The 16,988-nt window shown below is 65.0% G+C and overlaps 3 protein-coding genes across 4 annotated transcripts; 2 read left to right on the forward strand and 1 right to left on the reverse strand.

Annotated features, from left to right (window-relative positions):
• The first annotated feature begins 1,662 nt into the window (after positions 1-1,662).
• LOC136789383 (bifunctional polynucleotide phosphatase/kinase-like) lies at positions 1,663-7,355 on the forward strand. Its single transcript, XM_066989440.1, is given in 17 exon segments — positions 1,663-1,780; positions 2,153-2,199; positions 2,876-3,148; positions 3,308-3,387; positions 3,498-3,555; positions 3,666-3,773; positions 3,912-3,983; positions 4,693-4,741; positions 4,864-4,934; positions 5,042-5,134; positions 5,220-5,247; positions 5,250-5,315; positions 5,422-5,483; positions 5,596-5,705; positions 5,805-5,892; positions 6,014-6,075; positions 7,189-7,355. Coding segments are annotated over 17 exon segments (1,506 nt in total). The 3' UTR covers positions 7,310-7,355.
• LOC136789365 (uncharacterized) lies at positions 6,119-7,117 on the forward strand (the record flags this gene model as incomplete). The annotated part of the gene is made up of 1 exon (XM_066989413.1): positions 6,119-7,117. A coding segment is annotated over one exon (999 nt), but the record flags the coding sequence as incomplete, so codon positions are not given.
• A 452-nt stretch (positions 7,356-7,807) lies between the features above and the next one.
• Positions 7,808-15,751, reverse strand: LOC136789323 (ruvB-like 2). 2 transcript variants are annotated; one of them, XM_066989364.1, is made up of 15 exons: positions 15,638-15,751; positions 14,781-14,829; positions 13,975-14,030; positions 13,737-13,878; positions 13,517-13,646; positions 12,019-12,085; positions 11,818-11,924; positions 10,672-10,765; positions 10,468-10,591; positions 10,280-10,374; positions 10,080-10,198; positions 9,868-9,987; positions 9,428-9,557; positions 9,055-9,169; positions 7,808-7,881 (listed from the first exon to the last, which is right to left on the reverse strand). In XM_066989364.1, the coding sequence occupies exons 1-15, from the start codon at positions 15,647-15,649 to the stop codon at positions 7,859-7,861; spliced, it is 1,383 nt and encodes a 460-aa protein (XP_066845465.1). In that variant the 5' UTR covers positions 15,650-15,751; the 3' UTR covers positions 7,808-7,858. The 2 variants fall into 2 exon arrangements, with proteins under 2 accessions (XP_066845465.1, XP_066845464.1); XM_066989363.1 differs by having other exon boundaries at positions 7,808-7,884.
• Between the last annotated feature and the right edge of the window lie 1,237 nt (positions 15,752-16,988).

Raw genomic sequence — 16,988 nt, forward strand, 5'->3', positions numbered from 1 at the left:
AAAGGGGGGGTCATAGGGAAAGGGGGGGTCACGGGGAAAGAGGGGGCATGGGAAAAGGGGGGGGCACGGGGGGGCACCAGGGAAAGGGGGGCCATGGGGGGTCATGGGGGGGGTCATGGGGTTGGGGGGGTCATGGGGGGACACGGGGGGTCATGGGGAAAAGGGGGGCTACGGGGGGGGTTTTGGGGGGGTCATGGGGCTGGGGGGTCACAGGGAGGGGGGTCACAGGGTGGGGGGTCACAGGGAAAGGGGGGTCATGGGGAGGGCAGGAAACACGGGGGTTTTATGGGGGGGTCACGGCGGGGTCATGGGGCTGGGGGGGTCACGGGGATGTGGGGGGGTCACGGGGTCTCCGGCTCCCGCTGAGGTTAAATTTGGGGGGGGGGGGGGGGGGGGCAGCAATTGGGGGGGGGCATCCAGGGGGGAGGGTCGCAGCCCCTGGGTGTCCTGGGGGTGAGGGGCCGGGGGGGGTAGGCAGGGAGACAAAATGGGGGGAGCAATGCCTCCCAGTGCTCTCCAGTCCCTCCCAGTGCTCTCCCAGTCCCTCCCAGTGCCTCCCAGTGCTCTCCAGTCCCTCCCAGTGCTCTCCCAGTTCCCTCCCAGTGCCCTCCCAGTGCTTTCCAGTCCCTCCCAGTCCCTCCCAGTGCACTCCCAGTGCCATCCAGTCCCTCCCAGTTCCCTCCCAGTTCCCTCCTAGTGCCCTCCATGTGCTTTCCAGTCCCTCCCAGTGCCCTCCCAGTCCCTCCCAGTGCACTCCCAGTGCCACCCAGTCCCTCCCAGTCCCTCCCAGTGCCCTCCCAGTGCTTTCCAGTCCCTCCCAGTGCCCTCCATGTGCCCTCCAGTTCCTTTCCAATCCCCCCAGTCTCTCCCAGTCCCCTCCCAGTGCTCTCCAGACCCTCCCAGTGCCACTCAGTCCCTCCCAGTCCCTTCCCAGTGCTTTCCAGTCTCTCCCAATGCTCTCCCAGTCCCCTCTCAGTCCCCCCAGTTCCCCCCGGTTCCCTCCCAGTCCCCCCCAGTTCCCCCCTGTTCCCTCCCAGTCACCCCCAGTCCCCTCCCAGTCCCCCCCAGTTCCCTCCTGTTCCCTCCCAGTCACCCCCAGTCCCCTCCCAGTCCCCCCCAGTTCCCTCCCGGTCCCTCCCAGTGCCCTCCAGTCCCCCCCAGTTCCCTCCCAGTCCCTCCCAGTGCCCCCCAGTTCCCTCCCAGTCCCCCCCGTCCCCCCCAGTCCCCCCCAGTTCCCTCCCAGTCCCTCCCAGTGCCTTCCAGTCCCCCCAGCTCCCCCCCAGTCCCTCCCAGTCCCTCCCAGTATTCCCCAGTCCCCCCCAGTCCCTCCCAGTCCCCCCGGCTCCCCTTGGAGGACCAACCCCCTTCCCTGGAGGACCGACGCCGCCCTCCTCCACCAGGGGGCGCTGCGGCCCCGGCCCCAACCGGAAGCGACCTCTACGAGATCGGAAGCGTTGCCAAGAGAAACCGGAAGCGTCACCACGCGGACCGGAAACGGCCCCAAACGAACCGGAAACGGCACCGAGCGGACCGGAAAGGGCACCGAGAGGCCCGGAAACGGCACCGAGAGGCCCGGAAACGGCACCGAACGTTACCGGAAGCGCCCCCAAATGCCCCCGGAAGCGGCGTTCGACCGGAAACGGAAGCTCCCCGGTGCCGGCCATGCGCTGTGAGCTGCTCGGCGAGGCCGGGCCGGTGCCGCTGCCTGACGGCGTCCCCGTGCTGCTGGGCCGCGGGCCCCAAACCGGCGTCACCGACCGGAAGTGCTCCCGCCAGCAGGGTACGGACGGGGGGGCGGCACCGGAACCCCCTTGGGACGCCCCCGGGACCCCCTAAAAACCCCCTGGGGCCCCCAGGACCCCCCGGGACCCCCTGGGACCTCCTGGGACCCCCGGGACCCCTCAGACCCCCCCCCCCCCCGGACACCCCCCGGGACCCACTTGGACCCCCGGGCCCCCCCCCGACCACCCTGGACCCCTCCGGGACCCCTTGGGACCCCCCGGGATCCTCCAGGACCCCCTCAGACCTCCTGGACCCCCCCGGAACCCTCAGGACCCCCCCCAGGGACCCCCCGGTGCCCCCGGGAACCCCCGGGACTCACCGTCCGTTTCTCACCCCCCTCCCCTCCGTTTTCCCTTCCCCCTCCCCCCAGTGGAGATCGTCGCCAACTACGCCGAGGGCACGGCCGGGGTCACCCAGGTGAGGGTGGTGTTTTTGTTTGTGGGTTGTGGGGTCCTGGGGGGATCTGGGGGCTCCTGGGGGTATCTGAGGGGCATTAGGGGGATCTGAGGGGCATTAAAGGGGGTCCTGGGGGGATTTGGGGGGGGGTTTGGGGGTCCTAGGGGATCTTTGGCGGGTCCTGGGGGTGTTTGGGGGCGTTAGGGGGTCCTAGGGGGTCTCGGGGGGTCCTGGGGGTGTTTGGGGGGCGTTAGGGGGCCTGAGGGGCATTTAAAGGGGTCCTGGGGGCATTTGAGGGGTTCTGGGGGGTTCTGGGGGGATTTGGGGGGTCTGAGGGGTATTTAAGGGGTCCTCGGGGTGTGTGGGGGGTCCTGGGGGGGCTCGGGGCACTTAAGGGGGTCTTGGGGGGATTTGGGGGTCCTGGGGGCATTTAAGGGAGTCCTGGGGTGTTATGGGGAGGGGTTGGGGTGTAATGGGGGAATTTGGGGGGGTCTTTAGGGTATTTGGGGGGGGGGGGGTCCTGGGGGGTTTAGGGCCTGTTTATACACATGGGGGGGGGAAATGGGATCATTTGGGGCAGATTTAGGCAATTTACGGGTTTTGGAGGGGGGGGGGGTGCAGGGATCTGGGGGGGGGCACCTGGGGGTGTCCTTGACGCCCCCCCCCCCCCCCAAAAAAAAAACCCAGCGTGGTGTGAACCCCACCTCGGTGGGGGGGGTCCCGCTGGGCCGGGGGGGCCGGGCCACGCTGCGGGGGGCAGCGCCTCTGCCTGGTCAACGGCCGCTACCCCCTGGAGCTTCGCTTCCACGACCCCCCGCGCCCCCCGAGCCCCCAAACGGCCCCGAAGCCCCTCGCCGGGACCCCCCCAGCCTCCGCGACGCCCCCCTGCCGCCGGGACTCCCCCCCACCATGGGAGCACCACGGCCCCCTCCTCGTCTTCACCCCCCCCGGAGTCCAGCCCCGCGCCCAGGTAATGAAGGGGGGGGGGACACATTTTGGGGTCTCCCCTTATTTAAAAAGGGCTTTTTTCAATCCAGGGGGGCTCCCCTCAATCCGGGGGCTCCCTCCACCTTTGAACCCCCCGTTTTTATTTATTTTTCCTGTCCCCCCCCCCCCCCCCCCCCCCCAGATCGCTGCCTTCGACCTGGACGGGACCCTCATCACCACCAAGTCGGGGAGGGTCTTCCCCACCGGCCCCGACGATTGGAGGTAGATTTTTTTTGGGGGGGGGGGCAAAAACGGGGATGGGGGGGGTCCAGCAGGGCTTTGACAAGGGGGGCACCCAAAAATCCCCATATCCCCCCCCCTTGTTTTTCCAGGATCCTTTACCCCGAAATCCCCAAGAGACTCAAGCAGCTGCAGAGCGACGGCTACAAGGTGAGCCCCCCCCCGCCCCTCGAATTTTATCCCCCCCACCCCCCCAAAAAGCCTCTTCTGACCCCCCCGGTATTTTTGTGCCCCCCCCGCCCTCTTTTTCCCCCCCCCAGCTCGTCGTTTTCACCAACCAAATGGGCATCGCCCGCGGGCGCCTGCGCGCCGACGACTTCAAGGCCAAGGTGGAGGCGGTGGTGCGGCGCCTGGGGGTGCCCCTGCAGGTGGGCGCTGCCCCCCCCAAACCCCCGGGGTTTTGGGGTCTCCCGGGACCCTCCTCGTTCCTGGGGGGGTCCCGGGGTGCTGCGGTTTAAGGGGGGCACTGGGACCCCCTGATTTGTGACCCCCCCCCCCTTTTCCAGGTGATGGTGGCGACGGCGCCAGGGATTTACAGGAAGCCGGTGTTGGGGATGTGGGATCATCTGTGTGAGAAGGTGGGGGGGGAACTGGGAGCACTGGGAGGGACTGGGAGGGGTCTGGGAGCGCTGGGAGGGGTCTGGGGGGGGACTGGGAGGGGTCTGGGGGGGACTGGAAGGGAGCGGGGGCGCTGGGAGGGGTTCATGGGGGGGGTTTAGGGGGGTCGGGGGGCACTGGGGGGGCTGGGGGGCAGTGGGAGGGGTCTGGGGGGGGACTGGGAGGGACTGGAATGGGACTGGGGGGCGCTGGGAGATGCTGGGAGGTCCTGGGGGGGTTACTGGGGGGCACTGGGAAGTGATGGGAGGGGGCTGGGGGGCACTGGGAGGGGATTGGGAGGAGCTGGGGGGAGTGGGAGGCACTGGTGAAGAGTGGGAGGGAACTAGGAGGCGCTGGGGAATGCTATAGGGGCACTGGGAGGGAACTGGAAGGGAACTGGGAAGGTCTGGGATATGATGGGGGCAACTGGGAGGGAACTGGGAGCTACTGGGAGGCACTGGGAGGGAACTGGGGGAAACTGGGAGCTGCTGGGGGGCACTGGGAAGGAACCGTGGGGAGCTGGAAGGGAACTGAGGGGAAACTGGGAGCTGCTGGGGGGCGCTGGGGGCAACTGGGAGCTACTGGGGGGAACTGGGAGGGAACTGGGGGGGGGAACTGGGAGCTACTGGGAGGGCACTGGGGGGAACTGGGAGCTACTGGGGGGGTCACCACCCCGGCTCTCTCCCGCAGGCCAACGGAGCCGTGGCGGTGTCGGTGCCGGGCAGCCTCTACGTGGGGGGTGAGCGGGGGTTGGGGGGGGGGTCGGGGGGGGGTCGGGGGGTGGGGGAGGGGTCGGGGGGGTGGGGGAGGGGCTCTGGACCCCCCTCACCCCCCCCCCCTTTTTCCTTCCCCCCCCCCCAGACGCCGCCGGACGCCCCCCAAATTGGGCCCCGGGGCGCAAGAAGAAGGATTTCTCCTGCAGCGATCGCCTGGTGCGACCCCCCCCAGTGCCTCCCAGTGCCTCCCAGTGCCTCCCAGTACCTCCCCCAGTGCCCCCAGTTCGCTCCCAGCCCCCCCAATTCCTGTCCCCCCCTCCCAGTTCGCCCTGAACGCGGCGCTGCCCTTCCACACCCCGGAGGAATTCTTCCTGGGCTGGGCGCCGGCGCCCTTCGACCTGCCGACCTTTGACCCCGTGAGTCTTCCCCCCTTTGACCTCTGACCCCTCCGTGACCTCTGACCCCTCCCTTTGACCTCTGACCCCCCCCCCCCCAAAAAAGCGCGCCCTGGACCCCGAGGCTCCGCTCCACGACCCCCCGACGCCCCCTTGCTCGCCCCCGGCCCTGAGGTGGTGGTGGCCGTCGGCTTCCCAGCGGGTGAGTGACCTTCGACCTCGGCGCCCACCCTTGACCCCTAACCTTGACCTTTGACCCTAACCTTGACCTTTGACACCCTAACCGTGACCTTTGACCCCCCCGACAGCGGGCAAATCGACCTTCCTAAAGACCCACTTCGTCCCCGCCGGCTACGCCTACGTCAACCGGGTAAGAAAGGGGGAGGGGGGCGTTTTTTTGGGGAGGGGGGGCAGTGTTTATTGGGGGGGCAGGGGGGTCCCGTAACCCCCGGACCCCCCCGGACCCCCCCTTGACCCCCCAGGACACGCTGGGCTCCTGGCAGCGCTGCGTGGCCGCCACCGAGGCCGCCCTGGCCCAGGGCCGCAGCGTGGCCGTGGACAACACCAACCCCGACCCCGAGGCGCGGCAGCGGTGAGCCCCCCAAAACCCCCCCCCCCAAATTAAAAATTAAATCGGGGAGGGGGCACAGACCCCCCCCCCCCCCCTCCTAATTTAATGTCCCCCCCCCAGGTACGTGGCGTGCGCCCGGGCGGCCGCCGTCCCCTGCCGCTGCCTCCTCTTCACCGCCTCCCTGGAGCAGGCGCGGCACAACAGCAGGGTGGGTGCAAAAAGGGGGGGGGGGGGCCCCCACGACCCCCCCCGCCGTGTGGTGGTCGGGGAGACCCCCCCCCAGCTCGTTATCCCCCCCCATTTATAAAGCTTTGCCTTTTTTCCGCCAGTTTCGGGATATGACGGAGAGCGGCCACGTCCCCGTCACCGACGCCGTCCTGCACAGCTACAAGTAGGGGGCTGGGGGGGGGGCTGGGGGGTCTTTGGGGTCTGGGGGGCCTTTAGGGGCTGGGGGGTCCCTGGGGAACAGCCCCCCAGCACAATTCCCCTTTTTCTCACCCATTTCTGCCTCTTTTCTCCCATTTCCCCTTTTTCTCGCTCCCCCTTCCTGCGGGGATTGCCCCATTTCCTCCCATTTCGCCCCATTTTTTGCTGCCCCCCCCCTTTTTCCCCTATTTCGTCCCGCTTTTGCCCTATTTCCTCCCCATCACCCCCTTTTTTTGCTGCCCCTTTTCCATTTTTGCCCTATTTTCTCTCATTTTTCCCCTTTCCTCTCTTCTCTATTTCCTCATTTTTCCCCATTTCCTCCCATTTTCCCCCATTTTCCCCCATTTTCCTCCCATTTTCCCCCATTTCTGCCTCATTTCCACCCCCATTTTCTTCTATTTTGCCCCTTCCTTCCCATTTTCCCCCAATTTCGTCCCATTGTTGCCCAATTTTCTCCCATCCCCCCCATTTCTTCCCATTTTGCCCCATTTTCTATTTTCTCCCCGTTTCCCCCATTTTCTCCCCATTTCCCCCATTTTCGCTCAATTTCTCCCCATTTTTGCCCTTTTTCTCCCATTTCTCCCTCATTTCTTCCCCATTTTCTCTCATTTTTACCCTATTTATCCCATTTTTCCCCCATTTCCTCCTATTTTTGCTCCCTTCCTTCCCATCTCCTTTCACTTTTCTCCCACCTTTTCCTCTTTTTACCCATTTCACTTTTTATTCCCCAAACTCTTCCCCCACCTTTTCCTTTTTACAAATTTCACCCCTTTTCCCCCAACCTCTTCCCCCATTTCCTCCTATTCCTCCCCCGTTTCCTCCACTTTCTCCATTTCTGCCCCATTTCTCCCCCATTTCCCCCCCCTTTTCCTCTTTTTACAAATTTCCCCTTTTTTCCCCCAAAAACCTTCCCCCTTCCCCCTCCTCCCGAGGGTCCCCCCCTTCCCCTCCCCTTAAATTCCCCCCGTTCCCATTCATTTTCCCCCCGTTCCCTCCCATTTTACCCCCCCCCGTTCCTTTGTGTTTTGCCCCCCCCCCCCTCCCCGATTTTGCCCAAATTTGGCCTTTTTCGCCCCAGGAACCGCTTCGTGGAGCCGACGCTGGCCGAGGGCTTCGCGGGGATCCTGCGCGTCCCCTTCGTGCCCCGCTTCCGCGACCCCGCGCGGCGCCGCCTCTTCGCCCAGTTCAGCGACGGATGAGCCCCCCCCCAAATCCCCCCCCCTTAAATAAAGCTGTGAGACCCCCCTGAGACCCCCGAGTCTTTTCTGTGCCCCCCCAGCCTTTTCTGTGCCCCCCCAGTCTCTTTGTGCCCCCCCAGCCTTTTTGCCCCCCCAGTCTCTTTGTGCCCCCCCCCGAGCCTTTTTGCCCCCCCTTCAGCCTCTTTGTGCCCCCCGAGCCTTTTTGCCCCCCCTTCAGTCTCTTTGTGCCCCCCCCAGCCTTTTTTGCCCCCCCCTTCAGTCTCTTTGTGCCCCCCCCGAGCCTTTTTTGCCCCCCTTCAGCCTCTTTGTGCCCCCCCGAGCCTTTTTTGCCCCCCCTTCAGTCTCTTTGTGCCCCCCCGAGCCTTTTTTGCCCCCCCTTCAGCCTCTTTGTGCCCCCCCCGAGCCTTTTTTGCCCCCCTTTCAGTCTCTTTGTGCCCCCCGAGCCTTTTTGCCCCCCCCAGTCTCTTTGTGCCCCCCCCCCAGGACAGAGGCGGGGGCTCCAAAACGGGGGGGTTTTATTGTACAAACAGCCAGGGGGGGGGGGGGGGGTCACGGCGTCTCCATGCTCTCGCCTTCTGGGGGGGGGGGCGGAGTTTAGGGGGGTGGGGGTGAGGTTTGTGCCCCCCGTGTCCCCAAGTCCCCCCCAGTGTCCCTAAATCCCCCCCATCCCTGTGCCCCCCACATCCCCAAGTCCCCCCCCCAATCCCTTTGTGCCCCCCCATCCCTCTGACCCCCCAAATCTCTCCCGTGTCCCCCCCCAATCCCTCTTTGTCCCCCCTTCCCATCCCCAGCATCCTCTCCCCCCACCCCATAACCACCCCTTCACCCCATAACTCCCCCCCACCCCATAACTCCCTCAAAGCCCCCCCGGTCCCCCAAAACACCGTAACTCCCCCCACCTTATAACCCCCCCAGGCCCCCTAAAGCCCCCCCCACCCTATAAACCCCACCTCCCACCCCATAACTCCCCCAAAGCCCCCCCAGCCCCCCCAAACACCGTAACTCCCCCCCCCCCAACCCTATAAACCCCACCTCATAGCCCACCCCCACAGCCCTCCCCGGCCCCCCCCCACCCCATAACCCCCCCCATAACTCCCCCCCCAACCCCATAACTCCCCCCCCCAAAACCCCATAACTCCCCCAAAGCCCCCCAGGCCCCCCCCCAACCCCATAACTCCCCCCCCCAACCCTATAAACCCCACCTCATAGCCCCCCCCGCAGCCCTCCCCAGCCCCATAACCCTCCCCCACCCCATAAAAAACTTTTGGGACGCCCCCGGCCCCCCCCAGGATCTTCTCTTGACCCCCTCCCCCGAAAAAAACCCCTTTGGGCCCCCCGGACCCCCCGTCACCCCAACCCCCCCCTTGATCCCCTTCCAGGACCCCCAAACACCATAACTCCCCCCAACCCTATAAACCCCACCTCATAGCCCCCCCCCCCCCAGCCCTCCCCGGCCCCCCCCCCCCTACCCCATAACTCCCCCCCAACCCCGTAACCCCCCCCAAAACCCCATAACCCCCCCCAAAACCCCCCCAGACCCCCCCAAACACCATAACTCCCCCCCCCCAACCCTATAAACCCCACCTCATAGCCCCCCCCCCAGCCCTCCCCGGCCCCCCAACCCCCAAACCCCCCCCCATAAACCCCTCCCCCACCCCATAACCCCCCCCCCCCCATCCCATAACCCCCCCCCCCCCACCCCATAACCCCCCCCCCCCCCAAAACCCCCCCCGGCCCCCCCTCACTGAGCTCGTTGAAGAGGAAGGCCTCCTGGTACTCCTTCATGTACTGCGTCGAGCGCGACTCGTCCAGGAACAGCGAGTAGACGCGCTTGATGTCCTCCACCTGCACCTCCGCCCCCTAGAAACCGCCCCCCGTCAGCCTGAGAGGACCCCCGCAAATTTACAGGGCGGGGGGGGCACCCCAAACCCCCCAGTCCCCAAAAAACCCCCCAGTCCCCAACCCCCCCCCCCAAACCTTCCCAGGCGAAGAATCCTCCCCATTTCCTCCCCAAATTTAAGGGTTTTAAAGCGAGGGGGGGGCAAATACGGCCCTGACCCCCCCCAACCCCTCAGGCAGCACCCATGGGTGCCCCCCCCCCAAAAAAAGCCCCCCAACCTTGCGTTTGCGGGCGACGAGGCTGGCGGCGGTGATGAGCTGGATGGCGTAGCGCAGCGACGTCTCCAGCCCGATGCGCGTCAGCACCGAGTAGGCGTCCTCCGTCATCTCCACGTCCTCCTCCTCGCAGCTGGGGGGTTGTTTTTTTTTTTTTTTTGGGGGGGGGGGGACACAGGATAAAATGGGGGGGGGGACAGGATTAAACGGGGGGGCATACGGTAAAATTTGGGGGCGCCCCGTGAGGTTTCGGGGCAGCGAAACGCAGCGAAAAGCATCAGGGGGTGGCCAAGGGAAGGGGGGAGCACGCTAAGGGGGGGGATTTAATTGTGGGGGGGGATTTTAGGGCCGGGGGGAGGATTTTATGGCCTGGGGGGGGGGATTTAGGGCCTGGGGGGGGATTTTATGGCCTGGGGGGATTTTAGGGCCTGGGGGGGCCCTACCGGATTTTAAGGATCTGCTTGGTCTCCTTGTCGCTGTAGGGCGCGGTGGAGATGATGAGCAGCCGGTCCAGGAGGTCGATGGGCAGCCCGTGGGGGCTCTGATAATTGGTGCCGCGGATGCTGGGGAGGGCCAAAAATATTTGAGGGGGGGGGGTCCTACGTTTGCGTGACCCCCCCCCCAGAAAAAAAAAAAGCCCCCCCCCCAGTTTTACCGGGTGATGCCGCGGTTGGTGGCCATGATGAGGACGGGCGCCATGTCGCTCTCCAGCGCCCGGTTGAGGAAGGAGAAGCACTCGATGTCCAGCATGTGCACCTCGTCGATGAATAAAACCTTGAGGGGGGGCCGAGGGGGTTGGTGGGGGGGGGGCACATTGCGTGGCCCCCCCCGTGTCCCTGCGTCCCCCCAAATCACCCCCGGGATGACTTCGGCTTTGCCTTCCTCGCGCCACTCGGCCACCTTGGCGTTGATCTGCTCGCGCACCTCCGTCTTGATCTCCCCGGTGTCTCCTTGGGGGGGGGGGGCACAAAAAAAAAGGTGGGTGGGGGGCTTATAGGGTTTTTTTTAGGGTCCGGGGGGTCCCGGGGGGGGGGCATCGGTACCCGAAAAGAGGGCGAGGAAGCCCTGGGTGCGGCTGTTGATCACGTCGATCTCGTGCAGCGACACGGTGTGCACCACCTCCTTGCGCTTCTGCAGCTCGCCGTCGGGGCACTGCACGAATTTCGTCTGGGGGGGGGGGGACACCAAAATGAAGCCGGGACCCCCCTCAAGACCCGGGACCCCCCCGGGACCTCCCCTTTTCAAACCTGGGAGCCCATGGCGTCGTAGTCGCGCGCCCGCGTGAAGGAGCGGCCCAGCTTGGAGATCTTCCCCGTCGCCTTGTCGATGGTGATCACGTCCCTGGGGGGGGGGGCAAGGAAAAAGGGGCTCAGCCCCCCAGCTCAGCACCATTTTGGGGCCCCCCACATTTTGGGGCTCCTTTCCCCGGCCCCTTTCACTTTATCTCATTGCGCATTTTTTTTTGCGTTTTTCCCCCGTTTTTCCGCTTTCTTTCGCTCCGCTCCAAAAAAATATCTTTTTTTTCCCCCATTTTTGGGCTTTTTCAGCCCTTTTTGGGGCTTCTTCCACCCGTTTTCACCCCTTTTCGGGGCTCCCCGAACCATTTCTTTTCCCTTTTCACCCCATTTCGGGGGCTTACTGCCCCTTTTCTCTCTTTCTGCCCATTTTTCGCCCCATTTCACGGCATCTCCCCAACCTCTGCCTTCGTTTACCTTTTTCCTGACATTTTGCAACGTTTTGGGGCTTTTTCATCCCTTTTTGAGGCTTTTCCCCCTTTTCAGCTTTTCTTTCCTCATTTTTCACGTCCTCCACCCCCCCACAAAGGCTTTCCGTAATATTTAAACCCTGCTTTGTCCCATTTCTGTCGTTTTTTCACCGCATTTTGGGCTGCCCCCCTTTTTTCCACCACATTTGAGGCTTTCTCCCCCCCCACCCCATTATTTTGGGTCCCCCCCCATGATTTTGGGGTTCCTGCCTCATTAATTCGAGCCCCCCCATAATTTTGGGGTTCCTGCCCCATTAATTTGAGCCCCCTCCATGATTTTGGGGTTACCACGTGATTTGGGGCCAATCCCCATGATTTTGGGATCCCGCTCCATGATTTTGGGGTCTCCCTCCTTGGTTTTGGGGTCCCTGCCCCATTATTTGGGGCCCCCCATAATTCTGGGGCCACCCCAAAGATTTTGGGGTCCACTCATCCCTCCTGGCCCTTCTCCTTGGTGAGCGACTCCATCATTTTGGTGCCCCTTCATGATTTTGGGGCCCATCCCCATGATTTTGGGACTCCCTACTATGATTTTGGGGTCTCTCCCCTGTTACTTCACCCCCCAATTTTTTGGGGTCCCTCCCCCATAATTTTTGGGGCCACCCCAAAGATTTTGGGGTCCACTCACCCCGCCTGGACCTTCTCCTTGGTGAGCGACTCGATCATTTTGGTGCCCAGGTCGTAAATGGTTTCCATCTCGGTGGTCTTCAGCGTCAGCTTGCCCACCTTGGCGCCCTGGGGGGGGGATGCACGGGGTCAGGACCCCCCCCCCCCCGGTGTCACCCAGTACAACCCAGTACAAACCAGTGCCACCCAGTGCCCCGCTCACCGTGCCAGTGGCCGGCCGGTCGATCTGGATCTCCACCACCTCGCCCTCGATGATCTCCGTCTCCTCCCTGGGGGACGGAACCGGGTACGGCGGTGTCCCCAAAACGACCCCAAAATGTCCCAAAACGACCCCAAAATGTCCCCAAAACGACCCCAAAATGTCCCCAAAACGACCCCAAGCACCCCCAAAACATACAAATCCCCTAAATGCCCCCAGGTGTCCCAAAACGCCCCAAACCATCCCCTAAATGCCCCCAAAATGCCCCAAAATACCCCCTAAATGTCCCCAGATGCCCCAAAGCTCCCCCCAAACACCCCAAAGTGTCCCTAAAACACCCCAAACTGCCCCAAGCGCCCCCAAAACGCTCCTAAACATCCCCAAACGCCCCAAAGCCCCCCCAAACCGCCCCAAGATGTCTCCAAATGCCCTAAAACGCCCCCTAAACGCCCCAAAGCGCCCCCAAAACGCCCCAAAGTGCCTCAAGATGTCTCCAAACGTCCTAAAACGCCCCCTAAATGCCCCAAAGCACCCCCAAAACGCCCCAAATGCCCCAGAAACACCCCAAAGCGCCCCAAGATGTCTCCAAATGCCCTAAAACGCCCCCTAAATGCCCCAAAGTTACCCCAAAATGCCCCAGTGGCCCCAAAGCATCCCCTAAACACCCCGAAGCCCCCCTAAATGTCCCCAGATGCCCCCAAGCGCCCCCTAAGCGCTCCCAAAGTGCCCCAAAACGCCCCCAAAAACACCCTAAACCGCCCCAAGATGTCTCCAAACGCCCTAAAATGCCCCCTAAATGCCCCAAAATGCCCGCAAAATGCCCCAAAGCATCCCCTCAATGCCCCAAAGCACCCCCAAACACCCCAAATACACCCTAAACCGCCCCAAGATGTCTCCAAACGCCCTAAAACGCCCCCAAAGCGCCCCCAGATGTCTCCAAACACCCTAAAACGCCCCCTAAATGCCCCAAAACGCCCGCAAAATGCCCCAAAGCATCCCCTCAATGCCCCCCAAATGTCCCCAAACACCCCAAATACACCCTAAACCGCCCCAAGATGTCTCCAAACGCCCTAAAACGCTCCCAAAGCGCCCCCAGATGTCTCCAAACACCCTAAAACGCCCCCTAAATGCCCCAAAACGCCCGCAAAATGCCCCAAAGCATCCCCTCAACATCCCGCAAACGCCCCCAAACACCCCAAATACACCCTAAAGCGCCCCAAGATGTCTAGAAACGCCCTAAAACGCCCCCAAAGCGCCCCCAAACATCCCAAATACACCCTAAACCGCCCCAAGATGTCTCCAAACGCCCTAAAACACCCCCTAAACGCCGCCCAAAGCGCCCGCTAAGTGCCCCAAAGCGCCCCCAAAATGCCCCAAAGCATCCCCAAATGCCCCAAAGCATCCCCAAATGCCCCAAAGCATCCCCTCAACACCCCCAAACGCCCCCAAACACCCCAAACCCCCAAAACCGCCCCGAATCGCCCCGAAACCCGCCCCTCACTTGATGCGCACGCCGATGGAGCGCCGGAAGGCCTGGGTGAGCGCCTCGGTGCGGCTCATCTCCAGCGAGAAAATCTCGCTGCCGGCGATGGCCGTGAAGGGGGTGTCAGCCCCCAGCGCCTGCGCCATCCCTAGAAGGGGGGGGGGGGCACACACGGGACGGGTCGGGAGAGGCTCGCGACAGCGTCGCGACGCGGAGGACGTCGCGATAGGGCCCCTACCCATGGCGATAGCCGTCTTGCCCGTGCCCGGCTGCCCGGCGATGAGGACGGCGCGCCCGGCGATTTTCCCTTCCTTGATCATCTCCAGGATGACGCCGGCCGCCCGCCGCGCCGCCAGCTGGCCCACCATGCCCTGCGACACCTGGGGGGGGGGGGGGCACGGTGAGCTCTGACCCCCCTTTGGCCCCCAGAACGATTTTTGGCCCCCTCTCCCCGTGGTTTCCCCGAAATTCGGTACCTGCCGCGGCTCCAAGGCGTCGTCCAAGCCCAGCCCGCGGATGTGGGAGTGGGCACCTGGAGGGGGGGGGGGAGAAAGGGGGTTATGGGGGGGCACGGAAATTTGGGGGGGCTGGAATTTGGGGGGGCAGTCAGGAAGTGTAGGGGGTGTCGAGAATTTGGGGTGGGGGTCTGAAAATTGGGGGGGGCAAAGGAGGTTATGGGGAGGCACGGAAATTTGGGGGGGGGGGGCTGGAATTTGGGGAGGGGGCTGGGAGTTTGGGGAGGGGGTCGGGAAGTGTAGGGGGTGTCAAGAATTTGTGGAGGGGGTCTGAAAATTGGGGGGGGGGGCAAAGGGGGTTATGGGGAGGCACGGAAATTTGGGGGGGGCTGGAATTTGGGGAGGGGATCGGGAAGTGTACGGGGTGTCAAGAATTTGGGGAGGGGGTCTGAAAATTGGGGGGGCAAAGGGGGTTATGGGGGAGCACGGAAATTTGGGGGGGGGCTGGGAATTTGGGGAGGGGATCGGGAAGTGTACGGGGTGTCAAGAATTTGGGGAGGGGGTCTGAAAATTGGAAGGGGGTGGGGGGCAGAAAGTTCCATGGGGCGTCAGGAATTTGGGGGGGTTAAGAAATTCGGGGGGGGGGTCAGGAATTCGGGGGGGGGTTAAGAAGCTTGGGGGGTCAGAAATTTGGGGAGGGAACCGGGATGTTTGGGGTGGGGGGGTCAGGAATTTGGGGAGGGGGCTAAGAATGTTTGGGGGGGGGGGTCAGGAATTTGGGGAGGGGGGGGTCACGAAATTGCTCCTCCCCCAGTCCGAGCACCCACCGATGCGCTCGATCCGCGTCACGTCCCGCACCTCTGGCACCTTTGGGGTCTGCGATTGGGGGGGGGGGGGTGGAATGAGTGAGCGAAGGGGGACCGGGACCCCCGTTGTGCCCCCCCCAATTCCTCTGTGCCCCCTGAGCCCCCCATCGCTCCCAGACCCCCCCAAGACACACCCCTGGTTACTCCTAGACCCCCCCCACCCCCTCAGTTACCCCCAGACCCCCTCAGAACCCTCCGCCCCCTCAGGGTGCCCCCAAATTATCTCTGAACCCCCCAGACCCATTCATGGCCCCCCTCATCACCTGAGGGCCCCCCCCGTTACCCCCAAATCCCCTCATTACCCCCTCAGGACCCCCCATCCCCTCAGGAACCCACCCCAAGCCCCCCCAGACCCCCATCCTTCCCCCCAGGCCCCCCCATCCCCTCAGTAACCCCCCCATTTGCCCCCATCCCCCCTCAGGACCCCCTCATCCCCCAGGCCCCCCCGGCCCCTCAAGGCCCCTCTCAGCCCCCTCCCCAGACCCTCAAGCCCGCCCTCGCCCCCCAGACCCCCTCAGGACCCACCCAGGACCCCCTTCCATCCCCCCAGACCCCCCTCATCCCCTCAGGATCCCCTCAGCTACCCCCAGCCCCCTCAGGACCCCCTCGGGACCCCTCAGGACCCCCCGGACCCCCCCCCCATCCCCTCAAGGCCCCTCTCAGCCCCCCCCCCCATCCCCTCAGGACCCCCCCGAACCCCCTCCCAGACCCTCAAGACACCCCCCAAGACCCCCTCAACCCCCCCCCAGACCCTCCCCATCCCCTCAGGCCCCCCCCATTTGCCCCCATCCCCCCCAGGCCCCCCCCCGGCCCCGCACCGCCGTTGCCATGGCGCTGCTCCCTCGCGCGCGCGCTCCCTCTCCCTTCCTCCGCGCCGCGGAAGTGACGCCACGCCCCGCGCGCCGGAAGTGACGCCATCACACCACCCCCCTTTCCCTACGCACTCCTCTCTATGGTTTTGCGGTCCTCCAGCCCCGCCCCTTTTGAGGTAGGCGGGGCCAACCCCCAAACCCTCACGTGGCAAGCGGCTCCTCCAATCGGCGGCGGCGGGGGGCGGGGCCGAAGCGAGGGGCGGGGCTTCGGGAGGGGGCGTGGCCAGGCGAGGGCGGGGGGCGCCAGGGGTCAGTCCGCGCGCGGCCGGGGGAGCGCGAGGGAGGTGAGAGGGGGCGGGGCGAGAGCCGGGGCCCCCCGCGACCCCCCGCGACCCCCCGGGGCCCCCCAAAGGCCTGGGCGGGGGGGGGGCTCGGGGGGCTCCTGGGGAGGGGCTGGGGGGGCAAGGGGGGTCGGGGGGTCCTGGGGGTCCCAAGGGGGGCCCTAAAATTTTAGGGGGGGACAAGGGGGGGGTTGGGGGGGCTCAGGGGGATTTTTTTGGCGGGGGGGGGGGGTCAAGGGGGGTCCTGGGGGGTCCCACGGGGGGTCCAAAATTTTGGGGGGGGGGGCAAAGGAGGGGTTGGGGGGGGGGGCTCGGGAATTTTTTTTTGGCGGGGGGGGGGGTCAAGGGGGGTCTTGGGGGAGGTGGCAAAAGTTTGGGGGGGGGGGCAAAAGTTTTTTTTGGGGGGGGGGAGCAAAGGGATTTTGGGGGGGGGGTCAAGGGGTTCAAGGGGGGGGTTGGGGGTGGTGGGGGGTCCGGGGGGCCCAGAGGGTTTTTTTTTTGGGGGGGGGGGGTCAAGGGAAGATCCGGGGGGGGGGCAAAAGTTTTGGGGGCGGGGGGGGGCAAAGGGGGGGGGGTTGAGGGAGCCGGGGGGGGGTCCCAAAGGGAAATTTTGGGGGGGGGGGGATCAATGGGGGGTCTGGGGGGGCCCCGAAGGGGGTTTTGGGGTGGGGGGAGGTCCTGGGGGGGGTCTTGGGGGTTCGGGGGGTCCCAAAAGGGTTTTTTTGGGGGTGGGGGGGCAAAGGGGGGTCCTGGGGGGGTTTGGGAGTGTCTGAAAGGGGGGGTTGAGGGGGTCTGGGGGGGCCCAAAGGGGTTTTTTTGGGGGGGGGGGGGGGGTCCCAAAGGGGTTGTTTTGGGGGGGGGGGGTCTGAGGGGGTCCGGGGGGGCCCAAAGGGGGATTTTGAGGGGGGGCTCCTGGAGGGGGGGGGGGGTCTCAAGGGGGGTGGCTTTGAGGGGGGTCCTAAAAGGGGGGCATGGAGGAGGGTGGGGGCTCATGGGGGGGGCCGGTGGGGTCCCAT

This window comes from Anser cygnoides, unplaced genomic scaffold (genome assembly GCF_040182565.1).
Source record: "Anser cygnoides isolate HZ-2024a breed goose unplaced genomic scaffold, Taihu_goose_T2T_genome scaffold_44_1, whole genome shotgun sequence".
NCBI lineage: Eukaryota > Metazoa > Chordata > Aves > Anseriformes > Anatidae > Anser > Anser cygnoides.